This window comes from Lagopus leucura, unplaced genomic scaffold (genome assembly GCF_019238085.1).
Source record: "Lagopus leucura isolate 7727_CA_CO unplaced genomic scaffold, USGS_WTPT01 Super-Scaffold_100159, whole genome shotgun sequence".
Lineage (NCBI taxonomy): Eukaryota > Metazoa > Chordata > Aves > Galliformes > Phasianidae > Lagopus > Lagopus leucura.
The window spans coordinates 33512948-33539853 of record NW_024962335.1 but is presented as its reverse complement, the minus strand read 5'-3'; the positions used below and the strand labels follow the sequence as shown (position 1 = coordinate 33539853).

The 26906-nt window shown below is 41.2% G+C and overlaps 1 protein-coding gene across 3 annotated transcripts in view; it reads right to left on the bottom strand.

The window, feature by feature from the left end:
* Window positions 1-655: 655 nt before the first annotated feature.
* Window positions 656-26906, bottom strand: part of ETV6 (ETS variant transcription factor 6) — a 131456-nt gene continuing 105205 nt past the window's right edge. For all 3 annotated transcript variants that reach the window (XM_042889960.1, XM_042889959.1, XM_042889961.1), the window contains 3 exons: window positions 10871-11013; window positions 8119-8219; window positions 656-4771 (listed from right to left, as the gene is read on the bottom strand). In XM_042889960.1, coding sequence (XP_042745894.1) covers window positions 4666-4771; window positions 8119-8219; window positions 10871-11013 — 350 coding nt within the window. In that variant the 3' untranslated portion in view covers window positions 656-4665. The remainder of the gene's footprint in view (window positions 4772-8118; window positions 8220-10870; window positions 11014-26906) is intronic.

The following is a 26906-nucleotide window of genomic DNA, read 5'->3' as shown; positions in this document are numbered from 1 at the left end:
TTGTGACATGGCAGTGACTACTCAGCTGCTATAGATGCTGACAGCCTGCTCAGCATGGGAAAGGGCTGTCCAGGGAATAATGGACAGCAGCAAGTGCCTGATGCCTTGCCATGCTGTCTCCTTGCCAGCGAGAACATGGTGTCACTGGGGTCCCTGCATCTTACCTGCTTCAAAGTGAAACAGGAAGATGAGGACTCCCTTTTGTTGGAACAGCAGCATTTAGGGGCTTTCTGTTTCTAGACCGGCTTGCTCAGATGAAAGCTATGGAAATTGTTATTGTCCTCAAAATTGAGCTGGTCTGTTTAGGAGGACACGATAGCTGCAACAGTTACCACACCTCCTCACTTCTGAGCTTTCCCTCCGTACAGTCTGCAGAAGGGGAGAGAAGCAGACGCTTCCATCTTGGCACTCCTGCAGTACTCTGCTGATTGGTCAGGGTGAAGGCAAACTCAAGGGACAGCATTACCTCTTCCAAACAAAGCTTCCCAGGGAAGATGCAGGCTTCACTCATACACGTTTGGGCATGGAAATCCCGCAGGTTACTTTTTCTGACTGAAACCAGCTGCTGTGTACTGTATCTACTCAGCTACCAGAGTTCTTAAAAAGAAAGGACCTTTTTTAGCAATGATTGCACCAACAAAACTTGTTATTCCCATTTTTATATTAAATTTTTTATTGAGATGATGTAATTACAGGCATTTTAAAAATTATTTGCAACTCACTGGCCCTGAGATTAGGCTTTGTTTTTGTTTTTGTTTTGTTACATTCAATTCAGTCCCTTAAACCCACACCTTAAAAACAAACAAACAAACAAAAAATCACTGTTGATGAAAAGACTAGAATTTTATTGGGAAAAAAAAAAAACCAACCAACAAAAAAACAAACAAAAAAACAGAACCCCAAAAAACACAAACTGATGCATTCTGGATTTGCACAGGGTTGCAGTTTGACAAAGAGATCTGGAGAATGCACGCATGGATTTGTGGATTTGCAGTCTGGGCAGGAAGGGCACCAGTAGTGTTCTTTGGATGGAGAGGCCATCAAAAAATGTCCAACATCAATCACGAAACTCAAGAAAATATTTAGTTGTGGGGCTGCAGCACGCTGAAGGCAATGACGATCCCACTTAACTGCAGTGTGGAGATCCTTTGCTGAGTATTTCTTGAGCTCTGCTGAGTATTTCTTTTCCCACTTGCTGGAGGAAAAGATAGAAAGCTTGGTTGCTGAGTTGCTAGCAATTTCTGTGCTGGGAAATCAGAAAGTGGGGAGGGGAGGTGGGTTTCAGGGCTGGTGGAAAGACAGTGTTGCCTGTGCTAGCCTGCACATTCAACAAGTGTTTCTGTAGTTCTGAACATGAACGCAGTTTGCACTCCTCGGATCTGCCATTTGGAGGTGAGGTAGAGGGGAATCTGCTTACTGCAGCTGTTGTAGCCTGTTTCTATATTTTTCAGCCACTGCTGATAACCTTGCTTGCAAGACCCTAGGAACAGTTCACGTCTCACAGGTCTCCACACAACGTCTCAAGCCCCAGCAGTATGTCATCCATGCTTCAGCCTGCAGCACGCAGAGTGGCTGGAGGCTAGGCAGTGTCCAAGGGAAAAGCCTGCTCCATGTTTGAAGGATATTTTCTTTCTGGCAGGTCTGAGACTTGGGTGTATTTTATGACAGGGAGGGAGAAGTAGTTGTCCTGAGATGTCTTTACACACGAACAGGAAGGTAGTTCCAACATTTTTTTTTCCCTTTGACTTGATTCTGCAAGTGAAAATGATCGTATTTTTGGTAAAGGTGAACATTTTCTGTATTAAATTCCCTCTACAGATTTTCCCGCTGGGACAACACGCGGGATTTTAGGATTCCTTGCTTTCTCCTGCCTTACCAGTGCTGAAAACAAACTGCTTGCTAGCTTACCTGGTGAGTGCCTAGGCTTACGCTGGTGGACTGTCTCTACTTCCCCTGTGTGCACCTTGACCATAACAAAATCTTGTTGCTCAGCAAAGCAAAACGCTTCAAATAGAAGGTGTCTATTGTCTTTCTTCCCCATCATCTCATAACAGCAGTTGGAGCAAGGAAATGATGCAGTGCATGCAGTCATCACAGCCAGAGAAGTAAAGGATATCAACTGTGCTTTTTTTTTTTTTTTTTTTTCCTACTGCTGTACATCCTAAGAAACAGAAGATACCATTGAGAGATTTCCTTTACACTGACACTCACTTCATCTGTCACTCACCATCTTCTCTGAGTTATTCCTTTGACCTCCCCAGGAAGACGTATTCCGATGCTCTCTGTGCTCCACGTTCAGTTGGAGGACATACACCCAGCTCCCAAGGCACGGCTGCAACCAAGTGCCCTGAGGTCAGTTATGATTGTGGCCCCCAGGTTTTGGGTTGGAATCATCATGGCCCCTCTGGTTTCAGGCCTGTGAGCAGGGGATCTCTCCCCGTGCCTCCATCTCATGAGCTCTAAATATTTCAGAGATGTAGCAGTGATGGGTCATCTGCTCAGCTTTCTGATGCACGTTCATGTGCCCTTTCTTCTGAGGCAGAAGTCAAGCACTTTGTGTGCTTAGACTTGTAACATACTGTAATAAAAACACGTGCCTGGGAAGAGCTCAGGGAGAGATGTACACCCTCTTGCTCCTCATCAGACACTGGCTCTGCAAAACTTCTCCTCGTTGTATGATGCCTATCTTTACCCTTAACAAAGCCCTTCCTCCTGCAGTTGTGACTCAATAACGTCTTTTGTGAGACTGGACTTTGTTTAAACAAATACAGGCCACTGTTCATTGCCAAGTGCTATTTTTTTCTGCGTAGATTAACCCTCTTGTTAAATATGTGCTAAGATCAAATGCAGTGCTGGTTTATAGCTAATAGAAGCGCTATCATGGGAATGTACCTTATTTTTTTGGTTGAAGTTGATTAGATTAATCCTTTTTTTTTTTTTTTCTTTTCCTATTTCTAGCATGCATTTTCCCATAAAAGAGGCTTTCTGTTTTTAATGAACTAGTGTGGACTTGTTTTCCTCCAGTAATCATGTGATTCCTGCACAGTTTCTCTGTATATCTTCGCTCTTTGCAAGTATAATTTCTCAGTTGCATTCTTTACACTACGTGCACCACTGCTGATGGATCACTGGATAACTGGACACCACACTTCCCTGTCATGGCAGCCCAAGCAGTGTGAAATGCAAAGGGCCAGTAGTTCCTCTAGTACTGAGCATTAAGGACGACTGAGTTTCCCAGCCTGAGCAACCAAAATAGGCACGGCTCTTGCCTCCTGCAAAGCACCCTCATGCTGCAAACCAAATAGAAGGTGTAAAAAATAGGGCATCTTGCAAAGAATAAAAACGAAACCAAGAAAGCAACATAGATCTGGGATTTCTTTTTTTCTGGTCTTTTAAATCACATTAAGAACAGGCAAACTGAAACAAGATTCCTAGTTGGGAAAGCCATGTGGTGGGGGAGGGTTGGGAGGCATGGAAGGGAGAAAATCAAACTCCAAAACAAAGACAAAATCAATTCCAAGGCATCACTATAGCTATTTGGTTTCTAGTTCTCTACCATTGGTTTTTATATTGGTGAATCATCTGTCTCTCCAGGAGCACAAAATGATCCTGGAGTGGTTTCTGAGCAGTACAAACCGCGTGATGGGTCCCTCTGCATTCTCCTCAGAATGGAAAGTCCTTCACCCTTCACCCCAAAATTGCTAGCACATGTAAGAACAAAACCTTCCTTCTGTGACTTCAGATATTTTACCCTTTGCTTTTTTATCAAAGCCTTTGAGCTAAAATTCTGCATTGTGCATATGTTGTGGGGTTTACATATATACATATATATTTATACTTGCCCCTGTCCCTCTCCCCCCACTCCATTCTATCACCCCTTTGCTAGAGGGAGGGAAAATGTCAACATCGGTCTATTGCAGAGGTTTGTCACATTTATTTCTCTCCTCCCTGGAGCACTTAGGTGATTGGTTTTGGTCCGTATGCCTGAAGTTAATAGCTATTCAAGGATTCACGAGCCCGAGCTATGTTGGGATGCTATCCCAGCCTACACGTGAAGGGTGACTCCTCTTTGCTTGACAGATATGTGTGGTAAATTCTTTTGGTAGCTTCAGTACATTTACCAAACACAGCACACAGAAATTGATCCAAGCAAACTGGAACCCGTGAGCAAATCCCTTCTGTGTCACTGTTGTTTCACGTGGTGTTACCTCATGAGACTTGGAAGTAAGAACACTCTGTTCCCAAAGGAAAGCCTTCCAAAGGAAAAAAGCATAATCTCACGTTTTGCCCTATGTGAGAAAAGGGAAGTCAAACTACATGTTTATTAGGGGGAAAAAAAAAAACAAAAACCAAACAACAACAACAAAAACCCAGAGAAACAAAAAACAAAAACTTAAACCAAAAAGAAAGAAAGAACTTGAGGGAGGCTTTGTAGGAACAGTGAAGTAGTGCGTAAGTCCGGGCTTTCTCCCATTTACTTTTCTGCCAGCACCACTTCTGCCTGTTAGTTTGTTTCGTTAAGGTGCTTCAGGTCTTGCATGGTCTTCAAGCTAAGCGGAGACCCCCACTACTGCTTCTGTAGGGTTGCTTCCCCTCCCAAACCGTGCCAGCCATCCGAGCAGATGTTTCTCACATAGACCCACAGAGGTGGTGCACCAGTTCCCTTCAGCACTCATCTTCCTGGTATATTTGTTCATCCAGTGCCTGGGATTCAAGGTGCTCAAGGCGGTCTGTTCGGCCACTCATAATCTCATCTGGGGTTTTCATGAACCTGAAAAGCACAGAAACAAGAGTGATTTTCCAGTGCTCTCAGCCCTTCTCTTCATAAAGATGCTGAACTCTCTGAGCTCTACAGTTCCCCAGAAATATCTTTTCTATACTCTCCAATATCACTTGCTATTTCCCAGTTTCTCCATAGCCCTCTGGCTTCTTTCCTCCTCCATACATGGAGAAGAATTTAAAAAAAAAAATCACAAGCATTTCCTCCTGCTCCACTTTTTTGAAGGTCCAAATTTTAACCAAATCCCACTGTCTTTTCCAAGGCATGATGTTTACTTCTTCTTCCTCATACTGTTTGCTGTTGCCATGTAAGATGATGGTATGCCACATGTCCACACATTTATGCAGTCTGGTGAAAGACATGTGAATGGTCTTTATTGCCAGCACATTTCAAAGCAAAAGCACCTGCAAGACACAGAGGCAAAAGACTACTAGTTGTGCTGGCTTGTGTGTAGGTGAGTGAAGGGGAATATGAAAATCTGAAGCAGGGCTGGAAAGGTTCAAGGATCGAGTCAGAACAAGCTCTGGGAAATGGAAAAAGCCCCAAGAGAAAAATCTTGTAGGCTAAGCTAGACAAAGGCAGTCTTCTCCTGTGTGATTGGAGGCAAGTGAAATTGTAACATCGCAGTGTCCTCTGTAAATGAATGCCACAGCTCCCAGTACCATGCCTTGCTGCAGTGAAGTCTGCAAAGGGCTAGAAACAGAAACTGCCTCTAGGGAGGCATGGCAGCATAGGGAATGGGGAAGGATATTCACCAGCCTGCAGGTCAGGTCTGCAGTCTTGATCTTTGCCAGGGTGCTTTTGTGTACTGCAAAGAGGCAGCAAGGAAGACCTCTGCTTTTTCTTTCTGGATTTAACAGCATAGGAAGAGAGAATGGCACAGGAAGGATAAAATCATAGTCTAAACAAAAATCACTTTCCTAACTCGTAAGTACTTCTGGAAAAATTAGAATGAGACATGTTTGTATTGGAAGTGTTACAAAATTTTGTGTTTTTTTCATTAATGAGGTACTGTCTAACATCAGCAGTACAAAATGTGTTAATCAGAGGAGCTGACTTTATTTCAGGCTGATGAGACCCTTGATATCCTGGCTCCAGTGAAAACAAAACAAACTGAGATGAACCTTGTTAATATCAATCAGTGCTGAAGCTCATGGGTTAAGACTTGCCTCCCCTTTCTGCTTTTGTGGTTATGAAGCTTCAGGCTTCCAGTCTGAAAAATCCAGAGCCTCTCAGCAAACACACAGCACAGCCTGGAACTAACCTCTTGCCACCTCTTCTAATTTTGGAAATCATATGCACATATGCATTTAGGAAAAAGAAATTGTCTGTGACTCACTGCTGTGTCACTCCCATTTGTATGCTGGAAGAACTCTGCTGATATAAATGGTGTTATGGCACTGAAAAACTAGCATACAGAAGTGGTGAATCAGTCCTTGGCTATCCAGTGAAAGCTCATCAAAGCCTACAGGCCAGACTGTGCCCTGATTTAAACCCTGTGCTTGTCCTGTTATCTTACATGAGGATGAAACCAAAAGAGAGAACAATCCCATTGCCCTCCCTATCTTATGCTTGTTCTGTTTCCTAAATCATTTGGGAGATGGCCTGATAAGAACTGTACAGTAGAACTCTGGGTATTCCTTCTAGTCTGTTTATTAATTCACAGTGAGGAATGCCAAGTATGGATGTTTATTACAGCATTTGAATAAATTAAAAAAATAAATAACAAACAGCCCAGAACTTCATGCTAATGAAGAAATGGTATCTATAGTATCTATAACCTCTTCTGTTGCAAAAGGTATTCAGCCAAACTACTAGGAAACTTTCCCTCACTCCATTTTACGTAAAGCTCTCTACAGATATCTGCACGAGACAACTGCCTGCATGTTTCTTAAAAAGTCACATTTCCAACCCTTTCTTTTATGAGAAATAGCCAAGAAAGGCACATTAAGGGCTTGATTTTCTGCAGCTGTACTTCTTTTTCTCTACAGATATAAATTGGTCTAAGCAAACAACATCAGTAAGTTTTTATTGGGAATTGTGCAAAAAATGCTTTGTTTTGTTTCCCCCTCCAGTTTCCAAAGGAAATGAAGTTTATATGCTCATGTTTTATGCTGCTCTGTGACCTTTGAATCCATTGGTCAGTTTTGGGCAAATCTGACAGAGGAACTGAGATCTCCAAAGGTAGTAAGTTTCTACAGTTTAGAGAAAATAGGCAGCCTGGTCAAGGAGAGATGGACTCCTGCTTTATTTGTGCTCCCACCAAAGAAAAGTTTCCAAGAGGAGTACACGCATTATTCAGCACCACAGAATTCCCCCAGGAAGTGTAATCTTCACAGAAGGCCACACCAATCCAGGCTCCTTTGGTACCACTCCTTAGGGAGCAACTTTAACTTTTTGCCAAAAAGAATTAAAATAATACAGTTGATTTTGCCTGCGATCTCCTCACTTGCTTTTTTTCCTATTTCATTCTCTTTCTAAAATGAATATCAACAAGACATACCACAGAAACCTCTTCAGCTGTATATAGCCAATGCAATTTTGTTAGTTTCTTTTCTGAAAACAAACTCCAAGACTGCCTTTCTATATGAAAAATGCCTTTCTATATTCCTTCTCTATGAACATTACTGGATCCAGACAAGTAATCCAGACTGGATCCAAAGCAGCCGTTGGGCTGAGTTCAGTGTTCTGTGGGTCAGGATTACACACTAGATTCCATTGTCTTCCCTGCAGAGAAATGGAGTGCTTACGCTCAGTTGTTCTGCCAGTTGTACCAAAGTTCATACAACAACTCCCTGCTTTGTGTTTTTAGGGCCCTACTTCCTTATATTCTTGGTTATATCATCAAATTTGATGCTTCAGGCTTTACGAACAGTTCTTGCAGGTCCCTCTCTTCCTCGAAGGCACCTCTACTAAGATCTGTTCGTCAGCACATCCCTTCTGCGATGTTGACGCCCCTGAGGAAATGTCAGATCCCTACTTAGTGTTTGACAGCTGCTGTATCTGAGAAGTTAAATGTGGACTGGACTTTCCAGGGGTTTTGATAAGATCACAAATCATATAGCTCAAGTCTTAAAAAATAGCAGGGCCTGCTTGAAGTGAGTGAAAGATACTTCTATTGACTCCACTGATAACTGAAAAATGCCTGTATTTTCCTAAATTGGTGCAGTTGCCTTGAAAGCTGGGAAGCACTGGTCTGAACAGCTTTTACAAATCTGTGCCCATTGTCACTGATGTTCTGACTGTGGCAGTGAAATATCATACACACAGTTCCATCTTCCACCTTCAAAATCTAATTGTCTTTCAAAAGGAACAGCAAAGATAACAAAAAAGATTACCTGAACAAAAGCCTTTGTCCTGGCTCCTTCCGGATAATATTTAGTTTGTAGTAATGGCGTAGGGCTCTGGACATTTTCTCATAAGTCATATTTGTTCTGTTCTGTATTTTTCAAAAGAAAAGGGGAAAATGTGGTGAGATGACTCATTAAAACCTTCCTAAGCCCCCAAATGAATTGCAGAACTATCACAGGCTAGCTAAAATAACCAGGTCAGTTCAAGAAATCATGTTTCATTATTCTGCTGTTTGCAGGCCCACTCTGCACCCCCAGCCCTCATCAGTAGAAATTTCTAGATCTCTTTTCATACAAGGCAATTTAAGTGAGAAAGTCTACCAAAAATTCCAAGTGACATTTTTCTGCAGTTTCTTGGATCGCACAAAACAAAAGGCTTCATCAACCACAAAAAGAGACTCTAGGTGGAGATGCTCACTCTATATGGATATGTGACAGGCCTGTTCTTAATGAAACCACCTTTTGTAAAATGTAAGAACAATGGCTAACAGACTGCATTTGTCAGCAACCCTTGCTAAGAGCACTGTTCCTCTGGGATTCCCCTCCATTAACTAGTTAATGCTTACAGAGTACTGTGGAGATTGAGAGCCTGTTTGTCCTCTCCTTACAGGGGTGTAAATCAAGAAGTCCATTAGGTTGTACATCTGCCACTGTGGCAGAGCTTCCCCTTCATTTTGGAGCTGTAAGTGGGCAGCTGCCATAGTACTTGCCTGGCTACATCTGCTTCAAGAGCATTTTTCTTTGGTACAAAGAGCACTAGTTACCACACTGGTGAAGAAACTCCCAGCTGAGAGGGCACCATACTGTCAAAGCCATGTTTGCATGAGTATAGAGCAGCTGCCCTGCCGTAGGCAAAACAAGACAAACTAGCAGAAGCATGCTTTTAGTCTGTGAGCCCTCATGGTAAGAGTCTGGCTTGGCACAGTACTGTCGGTCCAAGATCACCTGTGGCGTTCATCTAGATTTATTAAATGAATCTGAACTGCCTGTCTAAAACGGCCCTGAGGTCCTGCCTTAACCTCAGCTGCTCTGCTAAGGAAAGCCTTATTAAGAGTTCCTGTAGTAATTAAACACGAAGAATGTCAATGATTTCTCTGCAAAATGTAGACTGTGATCATTGGGAAGACCCCTGAAATACTGTATGTGCTTTTCCCATTTCTTGTACACTAAAAGCTACTGCATCCCAAGTGACTAGTAATTTAAGTAGCTTCAATTTTAGACATTTAAAACAAGACCTGATGGCAAGACTTGATTATTGGCATGGAGGTAGAACTCTTCATTCCCAGTACCACAGCCCAAAACCTCTAAGAGAGATGTAAATCATGTCACGAGAGAAAATCTTGACCTTATCAACATTTTAAATTATGTTCACTCATATGCAGAATCACAGAATGGTTGGTGTTGGAATGCATATCTGGAGATCATGTAGTCCAGTCCTTCAAAGTGGGGACAACTAGAGCTGGTCTTTGGACCAGTGTCTATTCTGGTTTTGAACACATCCAAGAAACTCCAAGAATGGAGACTCCAGTCTCCCTGAGCAACCTGTTCCAGCATCTAATCACTTTTCTGGTAAAAACATTCCAAACGTAGGGTCATTCCTCCCCAGGTGTGAAACTCCGCATTTCCTCTTGTTAGGTTTCATGAGATTCTCATTAACCCTTCACTACGTGCAGGTCTGTCATGCACAGTAGCACAACTCTATGAGGATACCAACCGCTCTTCTCAGCTGCTGTTTTTTAGAAGTATCAACTGAAAACTTGCTGAGGACGCATTTTGTCCCATCATCCATGTCATCAATGAACATGTTAAGCAGTACTGACTCCAGAATCAATCTTCTGCATAATACCACTAATAACTGGATTTTGTGCTGTTGATCACAACCCTTTCAGACAAGCAGTTCAGCCAGTTTTAATTCATTTTCCTGTTGTCTTCTCTAGTCTATACTTCACCTGTTTGTCCAAGGATATTACAGAAGGGATGGTCTCAAGAGCCTTTCTAAAGTTAAGGTAACCAATATCTACTTTCTCCCTGCCTCCACTGAGCTAGTAATTTCATCATAGTTCATTTATCCCTAGTTGATCACATTGGTCAAGCAGTTTCTCTTTTATAAGCCTATGCTGACTGTACCTATATGACTGTAACCGTATGCATACATTAATAAAGATAGGAGCGTGTATCTGTACTCAGATATGTCTGCACTTACTCAGCTCCAAACTGCAAACATCAGTAACTCTTTTCCAGTGAACAAAGCAGAATCAACCTGTTACAAAGAAGTGCATAATCTTACAGCATTTGCTGTCAATCACAAGACAGAAGCCTTTCCTTTTGTGAAATCTGAGCAGAAAGGAACATAGAAAAGAAGCTCCTGCTGAGGTGTTGTACACAGCTCCTTGCAGACCACTTCTTAACCAGAACATCCTTAGCATCGGGTTTCAGGAAGAAAAGAGATGCTTTGAGAGAGAAGGAACGTTAATTCTTGCATTTGTCGTAATTTTATAATTAAATACATTTATAACAGAATGCCTTTGAACCAAAACAACAGGTTCTTCATGCGAAGGGTAAGTTTTAGTGCTTGAGGCTGGATGCTTTATACTTCTAACGTAAGTACAATGAAAGATTATAACCTTCCAGGAGTGGTTTATATGCACACGCTTCCTTCCTTTTCCCTTGTTTATAAGTAAATCCTGTGATGTTATAAAAGGTGCTGTGCCATAGGAGGGAAAATACACTGCTCCCTTACCTTGTGGTTTCCCCACAGCCGGGCCAGCCCATTGGGATCCACTATCCGAAAAATTTTGGATTCCTTATCTTCCCATCGGATGAAATTTTCGTACCGGCTGTCAGAAAGCAGCTGATAAACATAATCCCAAAGCAACCTACAGTCTGTGAAAACAGAAGAAAGAAAATACTGTTTTTTTCTTGGGATTAATTCTGGAAAATTCTGAGTGGATATCTAGTGAAAGAACAGTGAGAGTTAGGGCTGAAACAGCTGCTGCAATCTGAAATGCAGATAGCCTGGTTGGTATTGACTAATATCTGCAAAAGGTACTGGAGTATACAGCCTCTTCTGATGCATCCTAGTCCTCCCGCCACTGACTGAGCATCTTTATCACATTACAAGCTGTGTGAAATGACCTGCTGATCTTTGCTGGGTGTTTGCTATTGTAGTGACGCACATAAAACCACCACAGTTGGCCCCGATGCTGTTTCAGGCTGTTTCAGTGGGAAAATCAACAATCTGCAACCTGCTTTCCCTGCTTGAGGCTGCTCCTTTCTGTGTCAGCTACAGGGGTTTGAGGCATGGGCAATGCTGCAGCTTTCCTTTCAAACAGAGAATTTCATTGTTCCATGTCACATAAAAATGATGCCTCCTATCATTTTTCAATTTGATTTTTGTTTTTTACAGTTCCTGAAAAAAAAACAACACAAGCATTATAATTACTTGAGTGCTATTGAGAGGTTAAATACTTTCTATTTGAATAACTGAATTAAAATTTCCTCTTGGCAAACACTCTTTAGGTCGCTAATTAAAGGTCTAACAGATACTTAGGTTATAGTTTAGTGTTTTTCAGTTTCATGGCAGTCTCTTGAGGCAGGGGAAGACAAGAGCTGAGCTGCTCCTACTTCCTGCTTGCAACGTGTGTGTGCAGAAGTAACTATGAAATACAGAAAGCAAATTGCACAGAGCTGTTTCTGCTGCTGCCAGAAACAACAGGGTTTTTATAGATGAACTGGCCAGATCACTCAGCTGGTGATGTAGTTGTATTTCACTTTGAAAGTAAAACCCGAGACAAAATATCACAGACGTGGCTTGTTGCAATGGTTAGAGGACTGGTAACCAAGGACATCTAGATTGCAGGTGCTAAAATAGATTCTTGCCAGCCTACCTATTCCTGTCTGTCTTGGTTTGGTATGTTTCACAATGGGGATATGATGATATGTTCAGTCTGAGAATATAAAATGCTTTTTGAAAAGGCATATGAATAATACATTCAGTGAGTGTACCTGAAGTGCTTAGAGATATTAACATTATTGATGGCATTTCCCACTTCCAAACTGTTATTTCTGAAACCTGTATTGTCTCTCAAGAAGGCAAAAGAAAGGAAGAAGACATTCAGAATTTTTGACTGGAAAGAAGTACTGCTAGCTAGGACCAGGACCGGATCTGAGAAATAATTCTCTCCCACTCATTCTCTAATGACCAGCCTAGACTGGCCCTTTACTCTGTGCAGGGATACATAGAAACTTTCCTCTCGCCCCAGCTTGCATACTTGGCCCAGGCACCTACACCAAGGCTGCAAATACAGAGAAGGTAAGCTGGCTGAAACTAAACGCTGTAATGCTGAATGCTGCTGCTTCTAACAGCTTGTACAGCACTGGGCACAAGCAATTACAAGCTTTCCACTAGTTTCACACAAATTTATTTAACCTCTTAGACATGCATGCATTTGAAAAAAAAACCTTATTTTCTAGATTTCATTTACAAGGAATGAGGGAAGGGAGATTATATTGCTGCAGTGGTTTGAGCCTTTTAATAATGTGGGAGGTGCTCAGGTAATATGGTAGGAAGAGTCCACATAAGTAGTTTTGTGACACACGTGCAATTCATTTCTGAACTGAAAGACTGTGTAAGAAAAAAAAGCATCAGGAATCTTAAGTAAGAAAAATAAAAATCTTTAAACACCATTTATCCTTCTTCAATTCTACTGGCTCTGACTCCTCAGGGTATATTCTGCCAAATGATCAGAGTTGCACTGTTACATTCAAATATCTACAATATTTTTTTTCCCTGAAGATATCCATGTTTACTTCAGTCAAATCACTGTAAAGGTGGCATGACTTTTTAGGCCAGCAATGAATCACTCACCAAGGCCACACAAGCCATGAGCTGGCAGCAAGTTACCACATGGAAAACTCACTTCTCATCTGCCGACTGGACACCAAACTGATGTACCCACCTCTGCAGCTGGGTAGCTAACAACTGTTACTGGAGTTGGATTTGAGGGTAGCAGAATGGTGCTTTGGCCAAGAGCAGTTTCTAGAGCTCAGGGGGCTTACCTAGGGTGGAGCAGGGGACTCACGTGGATCCCCAATAAACTAAGAGCTATGAAAATCCTCCCCGTAAGCATGCTTCAGGGCTTACTTCAGTCAGTTGACCAGGTATGTATACAAATAATTATGGCTTCTGCTAAGGCTTGCAAGGTTCAAACAGAGCTAAAAACCTGTAGTGTAGATGAGCTTCAGCTCATCTCTACAGAGGTCTGTCTTGCTGGGAGCTGCTTCAAATTGGAAAACATTCACTTACATTAGTCAGATATTAGACTTATTAGATAGCAGACTTAGACATAGTAGATATTAGACATTATAAATTAGTCAGGGAAAAAAAGAGACACCTTTTGGTCAAGCCATGAATTTATTAAAAACTTGTGGGGAGAGGAAGGATATGTAGTTCTGTGGCTGAAGCAGTGCTTTCAGACTGTGCTAGGAGGTTGCTGAGGTGCTTGACTGGTACATGGCCCCAGCATGGGAGTGCTATATGGTGTCAGTGTCCTACTGCCAGTCATTTGGATTTGATGGTGTCACTACTGCCAGTCCTAGGAGAGACCTTCCTTGGTGGCACTCCTACACAAACATATGAACGTCAGACTTATATTCTTGAACATGCAACCTGTGGCAGAAATCATCTGATTATATTAACTTATAATCAATACTTACAGTTCTGCAGAGATATCATTTGCCCCAAACTTTACTTTCAGCACATTATTTGCAACTTGCAATGTTATTCATAATCAATAGAATATTGCTGTAACTACACTCAGAAGAGGATGTATTCAAGTGCAAATTTGTTTTTTGTTGTTCACTTAATTTTTACAATGGATTCAGGCTAAGCTTGAATATTAGCATTCCTCAAATGAGAATAACTCAGATTTGCATCTTGAGATCTTCACAAGAAAGTCCCAAGCAATCAAGGGCCTCATCCCATATTCTAAACCAACTGAGCTGCTCAGACTTGCAGAGGTTTAGCAGGCTGATGAAATTTGCAAAAAAAAAACAACCAACAAAGCAACAAAAAAACCCACACCGCCAAAGTACCCTAGGTGTTTAAATTTTTGTTTGCTTCAATAGGAAAATTGAAAATTCTTGAAAATTCTGCTTGGCTCCTACGAGTTACAGACTAAATGCTACACTTGTCAATCAAAAAACTATATAACTAAGTTGCAATAATTTAATGAGCTGGCATATATCAATTCAACAACAGCTATTGTGTCTTCATACACTGCAAATAGGAAATAAAAAGCATTTAGCACTAGTAACTTGGAAGCACTTTGTGAAGTACTTGCATCAGTTTGCCTTAATACAGGTTTCAAAAGGTAGACCTTTATTAACGTGAACACATCCAGTGGGTTTTTTTTTGTCTTTAATCATAAATTATTTACAGCCTGAATACCTTTCTCCACAGATTGCAAGTTAAATAAAATAAGAAAGTCAGAAGGGGTCTCCCTGACTGACAAAGGAGCAGCAACTAAATCAAAGAATCACAGAATCATTTGAGTTGGAAAGGACCTTTAGAGGTCACCTAGCCCAACTTCCCCGCAATGAACAGGGACAGCTATGGCTAGACCAGGTTGCTCAGAGCCCTTGATCAGCCTGACCTTGAATGTTTCCAAGTATGGGGCATCTACCACCTCTCTGGTGGCAACCTGGACACTAAGCAGCTATACAGAAGTACTCCTTTACACCCACTGCCTGTGACCCACCCAGCGCCTAACCTTTCCTGCCCTCTCTCCACTACTGACAGGAGTGCACTCCCCTTCAGCTCACTCCTGAACAGCCCTAAGGCAAATGACTCCTGCCTGGACAGGTGCCAGGGGCTGCATGTCCTGCTCCTACCCACCCACAGTGAGGGGCAGCTTCTTTGGGCTCCACCTCTACTGCCCAGTGCACCACAGCCACGCGCTGTGTGCCAGGTTATAGGCAGAGTGGTGAGGGGCCAAGCAGTTCCTCCACCTCCTCCCACCACCCTGCCTGTGGTGGCCTGCCCCTGCCTGGTGGCTGCTGGGGAAGCTACCCACATCTATCTTTAGTAGGTCAACAGACACCATGGGTCAAACACCATTTGATATCTCTTAGTCAGTGTAATGAATTTAGAGTAAATCAGAACCCAAGTGGAGTAGACTGCAGCCTCTGAAATTCATGAAAATGCAAGAAAAGGCAATGCTAACAATTAAAAGGAGCTTCTCAGCTGGGATAAGAGACGCCTCCTCAGAAGGCTAGTAAAGACAATACCAAAAGGTGCATTCCCCAGGAAGGTCAAAACTGTTAAATGTATTTTCAGGAAGGATGGAGAAACCCAGAAAAAGGACTTGTTTGTGGATACTGTTTCCTAAGTTTTAACCACTTGATTGAAGAAAGTCTGGTTGCTGTGAATGCCTCTAGGAAGCCTAAATCGCTTTTGGCTATCAGGAGGCTTCCACACGAGCAGTTAAATGGCACGACTCTCCACAGGGTGTGTGTTAGCTAGTGAACTACAGCAGAAAGCACAAGGATGTTTCTGAGGCCCAGCAAGTTTAAAAGTGTGTGAGATTCAATAAGGGAATTGAGTCAGGGCTAGTATCTAAATTGTTTGGGCATGCTGCAATTTCCCTGCCTTTTGGTTTTTTACGGCTTACTTAGAAAGTATGTCTGTGTAGCACAAGGAAACATCATTTCCCCCTAACACACACTTACTTTTTGTTTAAGTGAACTCAGATGGTTGAAATTTGTACAATCTGAAACTAAAGGGATTTTGTTGAAGAGAGAACTGGGACTGAGAGGCTTAAAGACAATGTAGTAACAAACAACCCAGCCAAAGTGGGAAGGTGGTGAACTGCTGTGGCCATGCAGCAGGGCTTCTGAAAGCAGATGTTTCCGCGTTCTGCCATTTTCTCAGCAGTACTTTTCGGCAAGACTGAGGTATGTAATTAGATAGGAATTAGGGCAGCTATATCTTCAAATGGAGAGGAATGGCTACAACTTTCTTCCTGTGGTTAATGCTTCTAGGGGGATTTTTACACTTATGCACAATGAAGATAAAAGTTGTAGTTAGTTGGTTCTCAAAACATCCTCCATAAAGACTGCCCTACTTGTGCAAGAGGCACTTAGGCTAGTAACAGCCATGTGTTGTAAAGCCCTAAGCTCAGCTGAGAAGCAGGAAAGCCTGAGGGCTGCCAGCCCATCCAGATGCTGGCTGCTGCTTGGCTACCAGGGCTAATGGGAGACACAGGAAAACAAAGTGGTGGCAGAGCTCTGAAGAGAGTGAGTAAGAAGAGACAAGGAGTTTTTGGGGCTTGAGGAGTGAGACAAAATCTCTTGGATAGCAGCAAGCGTGCCTCCTCACTCCAGTTTTAAGACTCTCTTCCATGAGGCACAAGCATCCAAGTCTCAGCCACTCCTCCTTGGCATAATAAAACTCAGTTTCTCCTTTCCAGTTTCTCAGCTCTTCTGGCTGAGAAGCTGTTTACTGCCCACATTTATAGCACTCCTTTCAGCAATGTTACAAAAAAGAGTAGATACAGTATTGTTAAGAATCCCTTATGACAGTCAATATTCACTGTGCAACTGAAATCACGGATTACAAATTCTTCTTTTCAAATTTACTTTAAGTCTATGGGCACAGTCTTCTGAATACACACCTAAGGGAACTCTGGCATATAAATAATGCCTAATGGCTACATGATGGCAATATACATACTCCTTAGACTTAAAATACCATATCATCATGATCTGTACATTCAACATTATTGATTTTAGGTTCGTAACATTTTGATACTTGTCCAATCATTAAGAAATGACTTCTGTGGTACCAGTTTTCCAAGACAGACACACAACTGGCAGTCTTGATATTGCAGTGGTGAGATAATTCTTAAATCTGCACCCTCTTAGACTAAACAATACTGCTAACAATATAAGCATGCGTATGCTAACGACCTTTTTCGTTCAGAATATCACATTCATCTGCAATGCAATATTCCCTAAAATATACACTGCATCTAAGACCTTTGTTGTTTGTGAGGCCCATGACAAAGAAGTACAGCTACCTCTCTTCACATATCAACTACCAAAGCCTCTTAAACACAGAAACATTCTACAAGACCCATCCACAGTTTTCCTTGGAGATCATTATATAAAATGCATTAAATATGGCTATTGACTGACTTGGAAACAAACATAGCTTTAAGAGAAAGAGATTGTGCCAAAATAATCATACTGCCTCTGACATCAGCTGATGTTCTACTCCTTGCTGAGTAAGTTAGCCTAAAATTTCTCCAGCATATGATTATTATTTGACTTAAATGGTTCTGTGATTTCTATTAGCTGAAAACTTTTCCCAAGCTCAAGCCCCATTTTTTACAAGGTGGTATGTACTTCAACTGTGTTTATTCACAGAGAAGCAAACATCACATGAACAGCTGTTCACAACTAAGACTAATGGACAGAGCGTATCCAGAATTAATCCTCTTATTCTGGTTTCTATAAGCACACCTGAAGTGTAGTTAAGATAGCTAACATGGTTATACTTACGGTATCAAATCTGTGAACTGGTAAATTTCAGTGGGCCATAGCTGCTAGGAGGAAAAAGTCTCATCTCCCTTCCATTTTTTTTTTTCCCTTCCTCCTGCTGCCTACCTCATGCTGGCTCTTATTTTGTTAGATTTCCATATGCTTTGACTTAATTCATTCAAACAGGAGAAAACAAACCCTGCAAAAAACACTGGCCTGCTTTCTGCTATCTGAGAGCTGAATCTGCTTGCAGGAAGATCTGGTGAATGCTACTGCCAGCACAAAAGAAGGAGGCAAGACTACACTGGCAGAGTCGACAAGGTGGAGAAGAAAGAGGGAGAGGCCCCCCCAGAAGGTGCCTGCAGATCTACAGTCTGTGATCACTCCCCTCGTTTGAGAAGAGGGCATTACTTTGGAGCATCTGGATGTGTTTAGACTGTAGCCAGAAGCAAGAAATCATTAAAGTTAATGACTGTTCACTTGTATGAAAAAAATAAAGTTGGGGAGAGAACTCCTGAGTCATACAATCATAGAATGTCCTGGGTTGAAAATGACCATAACGATCATTTAATTTCAACCCCCTGCCATGCGCAGGGTTGCCAACCACTAGACCAGGCTGTCCAGAGCCACATCCAGCCTGGGAGCCACAAAAGCCCTGACTCCTGTCTTGTTTTAGGCTTGCCATAGAGTTAAGCTGCATTTTAACTATATCCTCAACTCTGCAACAGTCAGAGCTTTCTGCATAAGCCAGATGGACCTTCAGGCTATCAAAGTGGTACATGATGCTCACCAGGTTGGCTGATATTATAATTCATTTCAGGAGTACAGTGACAATGACTTTATCAGCTTTCCTTTACCACACAAATAGAGAGGGATGAAAATTAAAGCTTGTGGTAAGGACAGGGAAGGCATATGGCTGGATCATATCAAATAATCTACTGTGCATCTTCTGAAAGGTTTTTTTTCTTTTTTTTTTTTTTTTTGGTGGTGAAAGACAGTACAAGTAGAAAGAAAGAAATGCTACAGTAAGGTTACTGTTGTGCTGATACAGTTATGAACAATACAGTCTCAATATCTAAGAACATCACAAACTTATTTTAGAAGTCAAAACTACAAAAAAAAAAGGAAGTAAACAAATCTCACAAATAAGAGGTTAAATGGTTCTGAGGACTGTGGGGTGCTAAGCATTAACACTATATGGTAATCTGAGTTCAGGTTACTAAGGGAGAAAGTGTCTTCTTTCCATTAATGTTGGCTGCTGCTAGAAGGATGGTAAGCTGGTGCTGTAAAGTCGATGTTTCTATGTGGAGAAACCTTTTAACAGACAAATGTTCGTTCAGCTTTGTAAATTCAAGCTGGGGCTGGAGAAATAGGTTGCCAGATCACACAGTGCAATGGCTGTATGTTGCTTCTGTCTTATACCCAAATGCTGATCAGGCAGAAGCAGAGCAGAAACCTGAGACTGTCATGCTGTTAACAGTTGTAGAAATAACAGGACAAGATAGGGCCAAGCTCTGTCTTTGGCAATAAAAATGTATGAAAAAGAGGAAGCTCCAAAAGGTTCATATTCCTCATGTGGTTGAAGAAAGGAGCTCTCAGATTCCAAAGGATATATAATGAATATGGACTGAGAAAGGACATTTTGATAGATGAGGATCTTGGAAGATAAAGACTATGTTATTAAAAAAGGTGATTTTTCCCCTGTTCTATTCTTCTGTTCCATCCCCCACCAAACAGATGTATTTTCAGTACTAAGTTTCAAGTGTTCTTTCTACCTGCTCCATCACAATGGTGGGGTTCACTCTTCCATTTATTCTGATAACAAATCTGCTCCTGATCCTCCCATGGCTTTTCCTCACCTTAATTGCTAATGAAGGGCAACAACATGAAAAAGGGGAAGAAATTCAACTTCTGCTTGTTCTCCTGTTAACTGAGATTCTACAAACACCTCAAACCTTGTCTGACACCAAAGAATTGACCAAACACTTTAATAAGGAGAATTAAAGATTAAGGATGAACATTTTTCTCCTGAATCCTACTTCATATAAGCAGGCAAAAGTGGAAGTGACTTTTCTATGGTACTCAACCAGGGTAGTAATTTTTGACCTCACAATGTGAGAAGCTCCAGTACCCTCTGTCACAAGCTCAAGTGATCTTTGACTTGTGAAGTATTTGAGTTGTTTTGTTTTCTTTCTAACAGCGGAAAATCATTTTTAGCTGGAGACCACTGTCCAAAAACCTCACTTCTGTGCTCCACCCAAAAGCCAGAGATCTTTCTTCCGTGTGAGCGTAGCTGGAGGCTATGGCTTCAGGAATTTCCTGCTGAAAGGACTTCTTTATAAGTTGTAAACTTGTCCCTTCTGATGGGTCTGACAGAAAAATGAAACAGGGTTACATCTCCACATTTAGACAAAGCCAAACCCTTCCCTCAACAGAGAGGGAAAACAGCATCCTGCAGAGAACTTCCCTGCATCTTAAATCTTATAAAATAGTGCAAACCTTTGTGTACAATTTCTAACCAATCAGTATTAAAATAAGACTTAAGTAAGCCTGTCTCCAAAGAGAGTACAATATAGTGTCAACACTAAGGTCTATTGTTCTGATTTAACTAAGTGTTCAAAGTAATGCAGGTTTCCTCTGTAGAAGAAAATCTGAATTACTGCCACAACTTCAACCTGAAAAAAGTGTGCAATGTACAGGGAAAATAAGGCTCGTATTCTTGTAAAAAAGACTATGAACTTGAGGTGTTCAACATCCTGCCAACCTCAGTGGCTGCTGAGGGTACTCTGAACTCACCTATCACATCCATCTAGCCACAACACGTTAGATGCTGCAGAACAGTAATGAGAAGGGATGAAGGCTAGATGACTGAGTTTTCCTATAGCTTTGTCAGTCAGACCTTATATAAAGACAAGAACATACCCTGGCTGCAATTTCTGCTCCTGTACCTATGCAGAATGACGGCATCTGTAAAGTAAGACACTTCACAGAAAATCTGAAACTACCTATCCAAGCTGTTGTCATTCTGCTATTGCTTGAGTGACGCTAGTTATATTGGCAGGGAAGGCACATTTCCATATTGAAATTAATTGTTAATGCCATGTTAAGATGGCTCTCAAGGTTATCATGAAAATTCCTCCTCTGGAAAGGAACTCTGAGCTTGATTCTCATCCACACTTCAGTCTCTTTGTAGTAGTCTGGCTCTTCACAAGAGGCTTGAAATTGATGTGATGCATACTGTAAATATAACACTGTACATGGCTGCAAGGATTAAACAAGAGATTAAACAAGGCCAGTGGCATTATAATTGTCATATCCAATTGGTAGTGACAGGACATACCTATACCAAAACTCCCTGATTCTTCCAAGTTTCACACTTGCTGCCCTATGCAAAGGAGAATCAGCTACCTGGAAATCAAGCACTCAAATCCTAGCGCTTACAACTCTGCATGCTGAAATGAAACACTGTTTTGGTTTGCTGTAGTTTGCCAGGCTGTAACTTGTAACTGCTCAGCTTCTAAGACAGGAAGTGGGTTTTGCCCTAGCTGCCCCCACATAAAGGCAGTGCTTCACAAGAGCCCACCAGGTCTGTTATGATGCTGTCAAACCCTGCTGGGATCATGTCTTGTGATGGCTGAAGATAGCCTTTGCTTTCTCAGGCACATATACAGTAGGCTCCTACAGCATTAGTAATGATATGTGCTTTCTTAAAGAAAGCAGAATACCTCTAAGGAAGCACATGACAAAAGCCACGTTTGGTTTGTCAGCCCTCATTCTCTGCAAATGTGGACAAAGCAAACACTTTCAGTTTAGGTAAGGATTCCTCACGGTAAAACTAACGATGCAGATCCAGAAATTGGGAACAGTAACAAATCAAACAGTGATGCTTATTCACTGTCTGGAGAGCTGAAAGACTCAGAAAACCCAAATAGTGTAGGTTCTTTCCAGTACTGAGTGCTACAGTAGGACTCTGTCCACAACAAGTGACTTTCTTCTAGAAGTTTTCTACTTCTACAGCAGTGTTGTCACTCTGGAATAAAGTCACTTACCAACGACAGAATGACAATAAGAGGGAACTGGGTTCAAGCCTTTAACACTAACACTTGTTGTGTTCAATGACTTATACATGTAGGCAATCCATACCCCCAGGAAAGATCAGAAAGACTGAACTGAATACAAGAATGCAAGCCACTGCCCCAGTGCAGTGCAGAGAGTTGGGTAGGTTCTGCTTTTATTTGGAGGATGCAACAGCAACACTGGTGCACAAGCAGCTATTACAGCAACACTATGACTAGCTTTAAAAGCTGCAACAGGTAAAAGCAGGAGCAGGAAGTTCATTAAGTTATATACCTGGCCTCTACCTGGTTTATGGATAGCTCAGATTGCTGTTATGATAAGTGTAGTGAAGAATAAAACCAGGAGTATCAGATCGAATAGTAGTGCAGGGTCTGAGTTGTTTCAGTTTTTAAACTGGTTATTTTTCAAACAAACTGGAATCTGCAAATGTGAGACACTGTAGCATAACAGAAGGTGCTACGTGTAACTAGAATCTGGAAATACACTTAACTTCTGATTCTGAGTGGGGGACTGGTCAGATACTGTCTACTGATAGATTTTATTTTGCCATACGGTATAGCTTTCTCCTCTACACTGCTTCTGATCAGTGCTGGAACTCTTGCAAACACCGTTCACTTCTGTGTGCCCTTACTTTTTTTATATTTACCTTCTCTATTTGGACAGTAAACATTAGGGGTTTCAGCACAGCAGAGCACATAGACACTACCATATAGCAAAGGAAATAGGAAACTGAACCCCTTGTGTGAGGGCTAACAGGATTAGTTGCTGCAAAACTTTGAACTCACAAGTTGTGCTTAGTTGTAGGATTTTACCTCCATTATTAAACAGGTACAACTGTTTTTTGTCTCCTTTCCAACTCTTCTTCCCCACTACCCACCATGGGTCGTTCTATAGTAACCATGCCTGTAGAATCATTTTTGTACACGAAGGAAAATAAACTGATGTTGTATAACTGCATTTATACAAGTGATTTTGGTAAATTACTTGTTTAAAAAAAAAAAAAAAGGCATCATCCTACAACTTGTCATGATTGTGAATGTCACATTGACAAACATGGAGTAAACATGAATGCTGGGACACCAAATCCTAATGGATAAGTTGAGGAAGAATGGCCATGATGCAGTGTTTTAAAGTACAGCGATTTCCAATGTATAAGCTCTAAATGTCTAGTGTTATGAATCTAATAACTCAATCAGCTGAATTTTTCTTAATCTCCTTTAAAAGAAGCTTTCCAGCTCAACTCTGAAGTAAAAATAAATAAATAAATAAATAAATAAATAAGCTTTGATTAACTGATTTTTTAAGCACTCTGAGAAAGATTCACTAAGTTAACTCCTCCAGTCTTTTCCTCTTCTACACAAATTTTTGGGAAGTGATTAAATTTTTCAAATAAAGGGAGAGGAGAATCCCTGATTCTGTTCCCCTTCCAACCTCTCTCCAGGCGCCTCTGCAAAACTACTGTATTTGCAGGGCTTTGAAGAGAAAGACCTTCCGGTGGTCAGAACCACACATCTTAAGTACTGTAGACTTTGTAGACTTTAGTACAACGTGAGTCATTTATGACTGATGTGTTCTCAACATTTTCAGCTTTGACTACTTATGCAGAGATGTCAGGTACACAAATCTGTTGGGTTCAAGGCTATGCTCCTGCACTCTCTGGACTTTTGGCACACTGAGGGATGTGGCAGAAATCCCAAGTCAGAAGCTGAGTTGGAGATGGATCTTTTTCATGATTTCAGCAGGGCAAGAATGTAGCTTGTTTTTCTTCCTGTAGCAGTCGATTGTTTTATGGGCCAAACCAATACAGTAGCAGATAATGTGCCTCTGAACTGTTTAAACATTACTTGGCTTTTCCTTATACTACTGATGGGGAATAAACAAATCTGGCAGCTTACAAAGCTAAATACAGCCTCGTTGCTAAGGTAACTCAACTGATAAGAATAGCATGCTAATAGACAAAAGCAGGCACGAGAGACTTACCTACCTTTAAATTCTTTTCCCTCCTAAGGGCAGAGCAGAATCAAAAGCAATATGTAAAGTGGGGATCTACAGTTATGCTTGTCCTACCAAGCTACTTGTACGAGATGGATAGGTCTGCCTAAGGCATGCACAGAGTGACCTACAGATTCATGGTGTTCCTTGGTTTCCAACTCCAACAGTATCTGGAACACCTGGGAGGAGTTGAGTTGCATCCACAGTCAATTCTCTGGCACCTCATCCTTCCTATCTGCATAGTCATTTGGTTACGTTCTGTACTGGACAAATGGCAATGCCAAAACAAAGGGTAGCACAGTGTGTAATACCCAAGTTTTATTGCCACAGGTTGCCTGGATTCATGGACAAACTTTTCTGTCCCAGAAAACCAGTAAAGAAAACCACTGGAGAACTGGAAATCTCAGAATCTCAGAAACCTGTTCAGCAAAGTATTTTCTCTCACAAACTAAAAAGCTCAGAATTGTCCCAGTGAGTTTTAAGTGACTGAATTAAAAGCAAGGTATTTTGCAACACGTCATTACATTCTCACATTTCTAAGTCAACTTCTAGGTGATAAAAATAAGGGTGAAACCCTACCTATCGTAACTGGATAATCCCTTAATTGCCTCTTGCTGGGTTTCCCCTATCTCCCTTTAGGCAACTAACAGGTTTCCGGTTAGATCTGCTATGTCAAGTGCCCGTTTTCCTTCCTTCTAGCAAGCTCAAGTGTATCTTGCTATCTTAAAAAATATAGTTTTGACACCTAAACATAGCTGTATGTTGACAGCCAGCTGTGGTAGAAGTCAACAGCAGAGCACTTGTGGAAGCAATGGGGGCAGAACCTCAGCATGGCTGCAAAGACAGTTTCTGGTGGCAGTGGTTCTACTACTAGTGCTGTGCATGTCTCAGCCCTGATGCTTCCAGAAAATCTGCCAACACAGGAACCCTCATCTGTCCTTGTACCTTGGGAAAGTACCCTTATGAGATACCAAAGTCCTAAAATGCTTGATAACAAAACCCTTCTAGTCAGAGGTGCATAGAGAGTGGAATTTCCATTCAGAAGAACAGCTAATTTCAAGCACATTTAGAAGAACAGCTAATTCCTTGATTAAAACTACAACCGAGTTTAAAAAAACAGAGATGTGTCTTTCTATTTCCACAGGGTGGAATCCTTTGAGACAATCTGGGTGAACCTAGAAGGGCTGGTTTTTCAGTCAGCCAGATGGAGTGTCTGCTTGCAAGAGTTCAAGTCAGAGGCTGTCTACCAACAAACACTGTCACTGCTTTGAATTTGCAGTTCCAAAGGGAAAATAGTCTGTTGCACTGCTTTATTAAACTCCCTTTTTAAATGACTTTATTTTTAAATGATGTCATAGCTATAGATGACTGCTGATGCCTGAGTTAGGTAGCTTAAATGTTGCCAGGAATATTTGCAGGGATACAGGTCCACCTTTGGATCATCCAAGTCTAATGACTTCTAGCTCAGACTAAGTTACACTGAAGACTCACGCATATGGTGTTAAGATGGCTAAACATGGGTTTTTAAAATCAACTCAAGCCACTGATTAATAATAAATGGGACCTTACCGAGTAACGTAAAGATACTTTATGCCTCTTAACTGCAAAGAAGTGTGAAATGGCCTTAGAGTAAATGAAAGCAAGGCCTTCAGTTTTAAACTCTTTGCTGTAAAACTGAGTTACCAGTGAAGTTAATATCTTAAGAAACGATATTACATGAAAAGGTAAGGTTTATTTACTGGTATGTAAAGCTCATTATTTTGTCTGACAGCCAGAGCCTCTTTTTTTTTCCTTTTGTCAGAAAGTCCACAGCTTTAGTGACTGACTTTCTGAAAACAGAGCACAATGGACAGCATGAAGTGAAAAGATCGCTTTCTTTCTCAGCATCAAATAATTGCACACTGCATTTAAAAATAGACTTTATCTCCAAGTTAACAAGTTTATTAGTCTGTGAGGTATCTTGAGTCAAGGAAGAATTTGTTTTACAATTTAAAATATCTGATTTGGGAATAGAACATGTTTTTGAGCTCAATGTTTTAGTCAGCAGCACATGAGGCTTCCCTAGTAGCTGCTCTTCATCACTGCTTTCCGTGAAAATCACTTGCATGCAAATAGTTAACAGAAAGCCAAGGCTCTCTTCTCACCCATGTAAACTTAAATACTCAGCTCTGTGTCTGAATTACTGGTAAATCTTTGCATTACTCTACCCATCAGAATTTCTCATCCATAAAATGGAAATAATACCAATAATGCCAATAATCTCTAAAAAGCTATTTTCAACAATACATCTGTACTGATGTATATTTGCAGTGTTAAGAACCAAGTGTTGTAATTCTTATGGATTCTCTTAAATCAAAGCAATGAGGCACGGCTGGTCAAAAGCTTCCATGTTAACTATAGCAGCATTAGTGAAGATAAGGACACTAACATCTAAAAAGATTTATACGGACACACAGAAGAAATGCTTATACAACCAAAACGTATAATGTCAAGATCTCTAAATTGAAGGCTATGAGATGGGGAGGGAAGCAAGTAGAAAGATATGTGTTTTCTTACTACTGGACCTAGCTATGCTGCCATTGAATTCAGAAGCACAAAGTTGACTTCAGGTATGAAATACAGCCTGTTTACATTTTTTTCACTGATTCACATTTGGCTGCTTTTAAATAGGCTGTGAACCCCCCTACAGGGTCCAGCTACAGTTCAGAAGCCATGAGGACTCAATCAGAATAACACTAACTTGTGCTAGTGGATCCAGTGCATATAGAAACCGAAGATTCCTAATTATGTAAGAAGACCCCTTAGTTTAAATTTGAAAACTGAAAAAAGAACAAAACCACATTTTTTTCTGATATTCTTTCCATTCTTGGAGAAAGTTTTATTCTAAAAAAAAATTAACAACTCCCCTGATTATCCAACACTACTTAAGGGAAGGAAAACTCCAGAGATGCAATCAGAACAGAGTCCTCTCTGCCACAAAATTAGCTATAAATTTTAATTTGCTGAGATTAGTGGGCAATAAAAGTCAAAAGAAGAGAGACAAATGTCAGCCAGCCAAAAATTCCAAAAGATTAATTTTCATAGCTCATGTCTCTATTACACGAAAGGATCACAGCCCTTTTTGCGCTTGACTGTGACTAGCTGGTGAGGTGTGTAACTTTTGAATA